Source organism: Phoca vitulina, unplaced genomic scaffold, assembly GCF_004348235.1.
Source record: "Phoca vitulina isolate PV1807 unplaced genomic scaffold, GSC_HSeal_1.0 scaffold5, whole genome shotgun sequence".
NCBI lineage: Eukaryota > Metazoa > Chordata > Mammalia > Carnivora > Phocidae > Phoca > Phoca vitulina.
The window spans coordinates 70129104-70141071 of NW_022589708.1; the positions used below are offsets into that span (position 1 = coordinate 70129104).

The following is an 11968-nucleotide window of genomic DNA, read 5'->3' on the forward strand; positions in this document are numbered from 1 at the left end:
AAAACCGGAAAAAAATATCAAACAAGTTTCTTCCAGGTGAAAGAGCAACTGATGTAATTTAATAGTCATTTGTTAAGATGTAGCTTTTCAGTATACTCTTCCAAAAAGAAGTTAGGGAATAACTCAATAACTGGATGACATATCATCTAATTATTTCCTTTCAATAAAATCAAAAGACTAACCCAGCCAAGTTGTCAGCTGCTCAATCATAAAAATCACCTTGTAATTTTTGGTGTATAACTCAGGAAGAGTTCAAAGTCTTGACTGACAATGCCACACTTAACTCCTTTCATTCACATCTACTTATTTATGTGAACAAGTTTGCTTAACATTAGCATCTATAAATTGAAAAATAAACATGAGAAACAGAAAAAAAATTGATGCTAATTGCAGTCCCATTCCAAAAATAATAACACTTAAAACTGAATACATAAATTAATTGCAAACAGAACAGTCACATTTATCTCATTAAGTTACAATTCCAAAGAATTTACTTTTTGTGTTAATTAATTATTAACATTTGTAATGTATTTATTGCTTTGAGCAATTGTGTACTAAAAATAATTGCGATAACTCAATACTTAGGGTCACATAACATGTTTAAAAATTAATTTCAATTAATATACTAAAATAGTTTCAACAAAGTATAATGGAGTGATCAATAAATGGCCTTCAAACACAAAATACATTACAGCAGGGTAAGATTCTATGGAGGAAGTGGAGTGGAATAAGAGTTCAAGAAGCAAAAGGAATGAAATAAATTGTCTATTAAAGAAGAGTTTGTGTATTTTTTAAAAAGATCAAAGCAAGTATCGATTTGTTAAGGTGTTTAGGTTACCCATTGGCTGTATTTTTTTAAGTGACTTAATAGTTTTATTTTAAAATGTCAATGTTTAGGATGGGCTATGCACTTTATCTTTCACAATTATTTTAATTTACAATGAAAACTTTTCTGTGAACTTAAAAAATATGCGAATTTGAAGACCACTGACCTAGACTCCATTAGTACCCACTTGCTTTTGGCTTTCATCCCAAATATTTCTTCTTGAGGCAACTGTTACTGACTGGGAAGCTGGCATGATCATTGCCATCAGATGATAAATCTCCCAGTTAGGGGACATAATGTAACTCAGTGGGATAGACAGCAACTCAGATATCAAGAGTCTTGCAACCTGTAGTGTTTGAAAGTCTATCAGGTATTATGCTGGGGAAAAAATTAATGAAAAATTTCGAATAACTTCTTGGTGCTAGTCACTGTTCTAGTGCTTTCATTCCATCCCCTGAACAACCACCTGCGGCAGGGATCATCATGCCCACTTCGCCAACCATAAAACTGAGCCATAGATGGCTTGTTCCCTGCCAAAGGTAGCAGAGCTAATAAGGGTCAGAGCAGGGAGCAGAGGTTAAAACCCATTTCTGCCTGACTCTTCAGCCATGGTCTTGCCCATACTCCATGTGACTTCTCAACAACTTGGAACTTTGGGGGTGAAAAGGTCCTCTTTTTCGGAAACAATTCACACAGGCAGGTGAAGGTTCTCCATGTTGGTTTCCCACCCACCACGGATGCAATGAACGATGACTTTCAGGGCTTTCCTGATCCCACTCTCACTCACCCACCAATGAGCTTAAAGAAGCAGCTGATGGACAGACATTCCCACCATTCACAGTTCAGGTGGAAATGGAGAAGTTGCAAGCCATTTGAGGAAGCAGTAAGCGGCGCAGTGAAGGTAAGGGTGAGTGTGTTACGGCCATCCAGCTTCCAAGACCAATGTTGGTGATGGAAGTGCTAACAATTCTGCATTCAGCCATTCATTCAATTGTCATTGCCTGCCTACTATGTACCAGGTAATGGATTCGATTCATACTCTGTGTTCAGGTAGCACAATTCTGTTAACCTATATACCGGCTCTGTTGTAAAGCAGGACCCGCAGTGAAGGGTCCTTTATGAAGGATTCATATGTTCCTTTTCTTAGTTCTCCTGTAAGAGGTCTGGATATTGTCTAAAGGGGGGAAGGCTATCTGGTGCTTGGAGGAGCACCGTGCATGCAATAGGTTCTCCATGCATACATTTTTATAAGCCTTCTCTGATTACTCTTTCACTTGGTTTTGGACTCTGAATAATAGAATACAGGTGAACAGTTTAAGGTATGTACGTCAACCTGACACAAATCAGGATCTACCGAATTAAAGCAGGCACAGCTCCAGTCTTGGGAGTGTATGCAGTCCTCATGGTGGTGGCATAGGAATCCCAGGTGGTATCACCTGTCAAAAGTACAACAAAACAGTTTGAAATGTGGCAAACCAGAATATTTCCGTCGTATGTTGTTTTAATAATTAAAATAATTTTGCAAGAGAAAAAATTTTTTTGGATAGTGATTTAAAGTCTAAAGGAACAAAGTCCAACTTGCGGCCTCTTATAGGAAAGAGGAAAGCTCAATTGAATGAACTCAGTTCTTCCCTAAATAGAAATAAGTCCATTGTTTTTCCTGAGAACTCGTACATGCTATTTTGAAGAGTTCAAGCAACACATGAAAAATATAAAACAGAAAGTTTGTTTGAGGTGCTATCACTTTAAGACGCCCGCTTTGACTTTAGTGACCAACTTCTCATACACCGTAGTAGATAAACCTATACACACATGACATGATTTTCCACAAAGTTTACATGTCCCGTTTTATCCCAGGCACCTTCTCCTCTCTCCTTCCTTCCTCTGCTCCTTATCACCCTCCTCCTCAGCCCTCCTCCCACCCCATGTGAACAACTGTGCTGGTTTCTTTCCATGCTTTAACATCTGCTGATAGAATTATCTAGAGATTTACATATACAACTATTTTGACATTGGGTTTTAGTTTTCACCATCTCGTTTCACGAAAGTGGGCTCATAATTCACAAAGTGTCCTTTTCTTCTCTCTGTCCCTGAACAGTGTCCTATTCCCATAGGAATAGCCCTCCAACTCATCCGGAGCAGCTCTAATGTGTTCTTTGTCGGGACTGAGCAGGATTCCGCAGCACAGGTGAGAATTAAAGTGGTGAGCGTGGGTGGGACCAACAAGAGAGGGAAGATAGATGGAGGAGACCAGTCCAAAGGCTGAAGGAATCAGAGGAGGAGGTGGAGAAGAGCAGTCCGTAAGGACAGAGGAATACCAGGGCATGTGGTGTCCTGAAGGCCACAGGAAGGAGGGGTTTCCAGGAGGGAGAGGGAGGGATCGCCTATGGGAAATGCTGCTGGCTGGGTCCAGGAGGACGAAGACAGAGAATTAACCGTGGGGCATGTGCTCACAACAACAGAATTTTTCTGCCCCAACCTCTCATTGTCCACAAAGTACCACCACACTTCTTGGGAGTAAAGATTTTAAATGTAACTCAGTCGTTCTCTCATTCTTCCTACCTGGGCAATTCACCTGTTTACATTTCATTGGAACCTGGGTTAAAACGGTCCCCTTTAATGTCTGAATACCCTGCTGTGTGGAGTCAAGCGCCTCACTGCTAGACCCCCGTAGCCACCTCATGGCCTGTGATGTTCCCACTCACACATCCTAAATATAATTGTTATAAAGTATTCTTCTCGAATACATCTTCAGTTTCCAAATAGTCCTAAAATCTATATGCACTGTCCAGCATATAGGGCCCTGACCAAACATTTAGTTTTTGCTGTCTGTGTACTTCTTCCTGTGTCATCTCCCCATCTCCCAGCCAGTTCTTTTTTCTGATTTAACAGGCCCTTGGGTGCAGCCGGGCAGCCGGACTTTCTCCTCCGTGACAGTTTCCCCACCGCCTTCTCTCTGGTTGGGATTCACCTCCACCAGCTTCCCCAGTCTAACAAAAGTCTAGCCCCTGCCTGTTCCACCCTGTGCCTCTGCTCACACACACTCTGGATGCCCCCACCCAGGTCCCACTTGACGAGAAATGACGTTCTTCTCTGACGCTGCTGGTTTGTGGGAGTCATTTCGTGCTTTCAAGCATTTTGTTCCAACGGCAGAATAAATGTTCCTTGTTCAGAGAATTCCAAGTATGGACAAGTAAGTGGGAAGAAATTGGGAGGCAGAGTTGCTCTTAAAAGAAACCTTCGCTTAACCTGATATGAACCTCGAAATGTGACCCTTGCAAGGCTCAGGAAAGATCCTCCGCACAGAGACTACACAACATTTCACCCTCTTTTTCCTAAAGCAGACAATACTAACCCAGACCAGACCAATTTCCTTCTAGGCCCGCATATGCCTCAAAAACCCTGGCAACACAGCATCCAGACAACATCTCCCCATCAATCACACGGGCAAGCCAGATACACCTCTGGGTATCCCTGTCTCTGGCCTTTCCCCTTCCTGAGGACAGGCTGGGGGCTGGCAGCCTCCTATTGCTAAGATCCCATTCCAGAAGGTATCAGGTGCAAGAGAGGCCATGCCCAGCTGCCTCTAGGACCTGAGACCAAATGGACCTCCCTCACCCTAATTCTAACCCACTTGGATGACTAAAATGACGAGATGCGCAATTTCCATTACATCTTTCTACAATTTTTTGTTTAATGACTTTTCTTATTAGAAGTCTTTACATCAGGTCTGTGTCTGTGCTTCCTATTTCCATTGACACAGCTTCTGAAAATACAATGTGATTAGAATTAATCCTCTTCATTAATAGAAATAGTAACTTAAAAATCTATGATCTTAAGATTCTAAACACCTGTTTCCAGAATGTGCTACCGCCTGTTTTTGCATTCATTCTCGGTAAGTATCTCAGTGTTTTTCCCTGTAATCTGTGTCCACCTCTCTCAGGATTCTGTCTTCCTGTTTCTACCTTCTCTCATTTTTGTTCATTCTACAGTCAAGTCCTGAGCCCCTCCTGTGGACCAAGCCTCCTGCTGGGCCCTAGTACATAGAGATCCTGTCCTGCCCTTGGGGAACTCCCAGGTGAGTAGAGGAGACAGCAAATCTCCAGTGAGCACAAGCTTATAGATGCGCTGCTGGGCCATGTGCCATGGGAGCTCCCAAGGAAGGTGAAATTCTTTCTGGGTGGATGAGAGAAGGGCCATCGAGGGTGGGTCCAGGAGGTACTTCATAGAATAGGTAGCATCTGAGCCAGGACTTAAAGTGGGACTTGGACAGGGACCACGGGAGGACACGGAGTGAAGCATTTTTCAGAGAAAGGAGCATGAGGTATGAAAGTCTGAGACCCGGCAAGTGGCCCAATGTGAGCGAGGCAGGGGAAGAAGTGGCCAGTGACAGGTCAGCAAGGCCTGGTTTGCCCTGCTCTACCCTGGCGCTTTATCACCCCTGAAGGTATTCACTATTATGAAAATTTATTATGAGGTTTTGAAAATATTATAAAATAGTAATTAGCAGGTGCATATTATATTACACTTTACAGAGCATTTCCACATATGGAATCTTGTTTTATCCTCCACAATAGCCCAACAGATGGGCAGGTATGAACAGTACCTGATAATTCTAAGTTTGCCTTGCTGTTGGGAGGATTAAAGGGGACGGTAGATTCAAGCATTTAGAGTAGGCTGAACGGGGACCCAAAAGATACATCCACATCCAAACCGCAGAACCTGCGAATGGTACCAAGTAAGGAAAAAGGGCCTTTGCAGATGCAGTTAAGGATGATGAGATGAGGAGATCATGCTGGATTATCGGTGGGCCCCAAATGCCATTTCATCGCCCTCATGAGAGGCAGAGGGAGATGTCACACAGAAGAGTACGCGATGTGACCCTAGAGGGGCAGACTGAAGTGAGGAGCCCACAAAAAGGCTGACAGCCCCCAGAAGCTGCAAGAGGCAAGAAAGAATTCGGCCCCCGAGCTACTCTGGGAGTGCAGCCATGCCAGCACCTTGATTTTGGGCTTCTGGCCTCCAGAATGTGAGATGATAAATTTCCTTTGTTCCAAGCCACGGTTATTAATGGCAGTCCTTCAAGCTGATACAGCAATTACAAGCCCATATCTAGTAATAGTTCAATAGCAAGTAGCCCATGGTAGTCAATGTCAACCTCATCTTATTTTTGGATCAAACCTAGCCAGTGACACCTCAGTCCCACCTTTTGGAACGTGACACTTCTAGCAGTGGAAGATAGAGTGGCAGAGAGAGCCCCAAGATTGGGCACGAAGAGTCAAACTCACCCACAGGAAGGGAAACTTTGGGGGCAGAACCAATGAGCCTTGCTGATCAAAGTGAGGTGTCAGCGAAGCACCCTCCTAACTGAGCCTGCAAAGTCTGGGAGGACAAGGAGTGTAATTTTGTACATAGTAGTTCGAGGCCCTTCTATGACATCCAAATGGAACTATTTGGTAGGCAGTTGGATACTTTGGTTTGAAAATTAGGAGTGAGTGAGAGAGAAGATTAGAAAGCCGCCGGCACATTTCAGTAGACTTGAAGTCCTTGGTAGGACATGGCCACTACACAGAGAACCAAGAAGGATAGATCTTGGAGGACTCTCACATTCCCCAGACAAGAAGGGGGAGAGGAGGCAGTGAAAGAAACCAAGACAGGTGGCTGAAAAGAGAGGAGGAGATTTAAAAGGAATGTAGTGGGGGAATCCTGGGAAGGAGGTTCTCTCCCTGCCTCTTTTTTTTTTTTTTTTTTGCCTTGTTATCATATAGAAACAGAGTGTTTTCAATATATTTTGTACGAATTAAGTATTTTCATTTTCTATCCTTTTACAAAGGGATGAATGGAATGAAAATACGCATTTCGTTCTTTCTGGCAGGTCTACAATTCTAGGGTATTTGCAGCTGAACGGTTCCCACAGCTCTGTAGCCACCATGGAACCACAATTACCCAGCTAGAGGGCTGCGGTGGGTTATTATTGCCATGAGAAAGGCCAGGATGGAGCTGACTACACAGTAATCACGCCACTAGCATCACAGCTAGAATGCTCTCCCTCCGCTGACACAAAAAGCTGACTTTGTAAACCTGCTGCATTTGCATACAAAATTAGCATCAAAAGCTCTACCTCTGTTAAATGCAAAATCTCATTGAAAGAGAAATCAGCAAAGGTTAGGTAGAAGTGGCAACTGAATGCCAAGTTCCCAGCCTCTGCTACAGCCACGTGGGGGGAGGCTGCCTCTTTAGATCCACTTAGGGGTCCTGCATTCTGCACCTCCCAGCCTTCTGTGCTCTTCCCTAGATCCTGCGTGGGGATCGGTCTCTGCTGGGTCTGCTGTCTTCAGAGCTTCCGACTTCTGTACCTTCTTTGTCTTTGACCTTGTTCTCCTGGAAAGGCACTGTTCTCTCCCTTCTCCTGAACCGTCCTAGGCACTTCGTGGGCGGTGTTTAAAAACACTTGAGCGGTTTAGGGAGAGGATCTGCAGAAATATGGCGAAGGGCTGTAGAGGTCTGACTCCCAGACTCTCCATGGATTGAGTCCCACCCATAAGAGGGAGGCAAACAGCCTTGCAGACAGAAGCAGCCTTTGCTCTAGGGTACCCCATTCCCAGGAAAAAGCCTGCCCCCCTTCCGCTGCCCCCTCCCCCTCGCCCCCCCCCCCCCCCCCCCCCCCCCCCCCCCGCCGCTGGCAGGGTCCGCAGCCTTACTTGGCTGAATCTTGTGGCCGCTTTGAGAGGGGCACGCGGCCTCGGGCCCAGTCCGTGCCATTCTGCTCAAAAGAGGCCGTGACGGTGCCCTCTGCTCCTGCTGGACTGGGTGCTGTGGGCTGCGCGTGGCTGCTTTGTGACGCGTCGCCATGGAGACGCGGGTCACTTTCCGCAGCTCAGCTGGGGGCCGACAGGTGCGGGAGGGGGAGGGCGAGCGCTTCATCAGGCAGGCTGGGGGACGGGGTGCGGAAAGCCCAGATGTGTTTCCAGCAATACGGCTGCTCACTTCCGTGTGTTCCTATAGTTCTGGCAGTGAGCTTTCCTGAGCATTGTCTTGCATATCTGGGGAGAGAAGCGAAAAGATGAGTTGTTGAAGAGAAAGTCCTATTGTCAGATTTGCAATTGCAAATTTTCATCTCTTGGTTAACTTTCAACTTTCAGTGACTGTAGGCAAAGTTGTCATAGATCTTTGCATTACTAAGGAAACAAGAGTAGGCGGGGATGTGTGTGACACCTTTCTCTTCACCAGGGGAGGTTTCTGGCATGAACCATTGAGTTTTGTGATTGTCAATGTAATTGTTCTATCCCCACAGACTCAACTGTGTCTCTCCCCGCCCCCGCGTGTGTGTTACAGTTTTCCAAGAGTGTGGAGGGTCTTTTATCTTCATATTCTTGGCAACTAGCTTGGTAGTTTGACACATAGTAGGCACTTAGTAAAATTGAATGCTTCCAGGCTAGGACACAGCTATTAGCCACCTGGGTGCAAAGAAAAGAGAGGAAATACTCATTAGAGACTGCTGGCAACGCATTTAGAAAGCAATTTACAACCATTCCTTCTCTGCAAAGGGGTTATTTGAAAAAGTAGGACCTTAGGTGAAGTTGACGTTTAAAAAAAGGAGTTTATCAAAGGACACAGAATAGGCATCAAAGTAAGCATCCCAAGTGCATATGCAAGGTATTGCTTAAAAATTAAGAACTAAACTAGAATTTTCTGAGAGGGGTCCTATCCATATAATGGAACACATATAACACATTCTAGACTCTCAGATTTTATAGCTATGAATGGTGGTGGAGCACATAGAAGGTATAGCGTTCTGTCGATGTTATTAAAAGGAATGAGTCTAAATTAGGATTTAGTAGTGGCATCTAAATGAGGAAAATAACACCCGATAACAGATTACTGTCAGAAAATGACAGAGCTAATTAGCATAGCATAATTTAAGAAAAATATATTTTTTTAAACAGAGCAGGGAGTCTATAGAATTTTGAAAGTGAATTCTTTTTTTTTTTTTAAGATTTTATTTATTTATTTGACAGAGAGAGACACAGTGAGAGAGGGAGCACAAGCAGGGGGAGTGGGAGAGGGAGAAGCAGGCTTCCCGCGGAGCAGGGAGCCCGATGCGGGGCTCGATCCCAGGACCCTGGGACCATGACCCGAGCCGAAGGCAGACGCTTAATGAATGAGCCACCCAGGCGCCCCCGAAAGTGAATTCTTATTAATATCTTACATTTGTCTCCTCTTAGGCAAGATGTGAAATTGTGGCCTACGCACCAAATCGGGAGCTGGGAAATCTGTTTGTACTTTCTACCTGGGGCCCTTGGGATCAAGCAGATACTTCTCTGAGCCCCAAGTTATCTGTAAAATGACTATACTAGTGCCTGTCTTGCCGGGCTGTAAAGATGAATAATTCTAACAATAATTTATAAATTATAAAGCCGCATAAACCTAAGGTATTGCTCTTTTGTCTTATTGCTATTCTGAGCTCCATTCTTTTTATAGTCTTTCATTCCTGCTTCAAAATGGATTTTTGGTACAAGTCCATTTTATCACGACCGGTATAGCACTATTCCTGCCTCTGAATTTGGGTTGCTTGAGGCAACCCCTTTCAATGATTAAGATGATTTTTTTTTTCCTTTCTACTTTCCCTCAACAAACACTGCCTATGTACTGAAAATGAGCTGCATGATGACGTTAAGGGCAATGCCCTGGATATTATGGGAGCTTGGGGAGCTGGTCCTAGAACAGGAAATGCCTGAGCTGAGTTCTCAAGGATGCCTAGGAGGCAATCAAGGGGAGACAGAGAGCTGCCACCAGGCGGAGCAAAGGCCCAGGAGGCAGGGGACAGCACAGCATGGGATTGCCACACTGGAAAGAGTGAAGGGGGAGCTGGGGAACACTGAGCCAAAGGTCCTGCGGGCCGTCGTGCTGAGAAATTGGGCTTCCCCTGAGCAGGAGAATTATTCACTGGAGTGGGTTACAGCAACAGAGCAAAGTGATCAGGTCAGAACCTTGCATAACTCCTGGCCTCTTTTTCCAGGGGAAAGAGAAGCAACATCATCCATATCACCTACCAGAAATAGTTAACCATTTAGAAATTAAGACATGCAGCTTACTAATATGGCTTTTACAGAGTTTCAAATTGATCAACAATTTGAGAGTAGTTGTATTGAAGGGGCTAAATGTTAAATGGTTTTTTCCAATTTAAATCGTTATAATAAATTTCTTCCCGCATACGTACACACATACACACACACACAGAAGGAACATGACGTGAAGGAGTAGCAACAGGTGGGTGGTAGCAGGAGGGGACAGCAAGGGTAGAACACCCAGCTTTTGGCTATGAAGGAGAAGGAAGACTCCAGCTGGAGAAGAGGGAGTGGGTCAGGTAGAGAGTTAGTACCCAAACCGGAGAGGAAGAACCAAGTTCTTAGGCTGTGGGTAAGAAGCAGGGAGAGAGATGGAGCTTGCCTGCTGTGTGGAAAGAGCAGATGGGGCCCAGACCTGGAGAAGACGAATGTGCTCCTCCTCAAACCGAGCGTATCCACCAACACCTGGGCATCTTGAGAACACGGATTCTGACTCAATAAGTCAGGTGGGGCCTGAGATTCTGTTTGTCTAACAAGATCCCCAGATGATTCAATAAGTTTGAGATGGACAGTTCCAGAGCCTGGTCCTAGGATGAGCAGCCTCTGCATCACCCAGGAGCTTGCTAGAACACAGACCTACTGAATTAGAGTCTGCAGCTTAGCAAGACCTCCAAGGGATTCCTAGGCACATTCAAATTGGAGAAGTTCTGCTCCAGGAAATATGACAGGCAAGGGTGTCTCCTGAATGAGAAGGAGAATGGGAAATTAGTTGATGGGAGGATTCAAAGAGCAAGCCAACAAAGGATGTGTAAAAGATTTGGCAGGGGACTGCTTCCAAAAGCCTGGGAGAGGTCACAAACGATCTCCAGTGTTGCCCAAGTACTCTGGATATGGATATACTGAGTGAAGTTTCTCCAGCTTAGTACATCTGGGCAAAAGTCTTTCTATTACTAAGTAATATGCAATGCTTTTATTCAAGTGTCTTCATGTTAAAAAAAAAAAAAAGCCTATTGCTTTTTCTCCTTTGTTTTAGCTGATTGATTAATTCGTAAAACATGTTCTCAATTTCTGTGATGGAGTCTGTATTATTCAGGGTTTTCTAGAGAAACAAAACAATAGAGAGAGAGAGAGTGTGTGTGTGTGTGTGTGTGTGTGTGTGTGTGGAGAGAGAGAGAGACTTATTTCATTTTAATGAATTGGCTCACACAGTTGTGCAGCCTGACAAGCCCAAAGTCTGCAAAGGAGGCCGGCAGTTGGGGGGCCCAGGGCAGAGCGGATGTTGCAGTTCAAGTTTGAAGGCCACCTGTGCAGAATCTTCTCTTGCTCAGGGGAGGTCAGGCTTTTGTTCTATTTAGGCCTTCAACTGATGGGAGAGGTGCACTGATATTGTAGGGGGCAATTCTGCTTTACTTAAAGTCCGCCAATTTAAATATTAGTCTCATCCAAAAATACTCTCCTAGAAATATCAAGAATAATGTTTGGACACCATGGCCCAGCCAAATTGACACATAAAATTAGCCATCACAGGTCCAGATCTTTCTGAAGTCACCTAATTCATTATCTACCACTCGGAGGGGTTGTTGTTAAGTAGCCAAGAATGATTGCCATCCTTTTACTGAAAGATCCAGAAAAGAAAGTTCTACAATGTTCTCTATTTTGTTAGGACAGTCCAATCTAATGGGGCAGATTCTAAGCCCTGCTTCTAATGTGCCACTCGCCAAATTTACTCACATTTAATCCAAATAAAGCCATAGCAGTAAGTTCAGACTGTTGATTCTATCAAAACCTTGTCAATCCAGTATAAATGTCACCTCCCTCCTGGGCCAGCTCTGCCCTCCCGGGTTCTTGTGTGTTCCTCTTCTCTGAACTCGAGAGGTTAAGTGGGCCAGGCCAGCCATTGGGTAATTACTAATGCTTTACACTGTTGGTTCTTTCAAGTGTATTCAAGTATTGAACATCAAGTGTGAACATTCCTTTTAAATCTGTTATACCAGCATTTACCCATCCAAATGAATGTTCTCTTCTTCAAAGTAATAATTTATTCTAATGACACTGCCATTGCTTAAAGCATTTT

At 44.4% G+C, this 11968-nt stretch overlaps 1 protein-coding gene across 1 annotated transcript in view; it reads right to left on the bottom strand.

Moving 5' to 3' along the window:
• TEX26 (testis expressed 26) overlaps positions 1–7670 on the bottom strand; it is a 29708-nt gene extending 22038 nt beyond the window's left edge. The window contains exons 1-2 of the mRNA XM_032403247.1: positions 7528–7670; positions 2181–2262 (exon numbers count right to left, since the gene is read on the bottom strand). Of these exons, the coding sequence (XP_032259138.1) occupies positions 2181–2262; positions 7528–7588 (143 nt within the window). The 5' untranslated portion in view covers positions 7589–7670. The remainder of the gene's footprint in view (positions 1–2180; positions 2263–7527) is intronic.
• Between the last annotated feature and the right edge of the window lie 4298 nt (positions 7671–11968).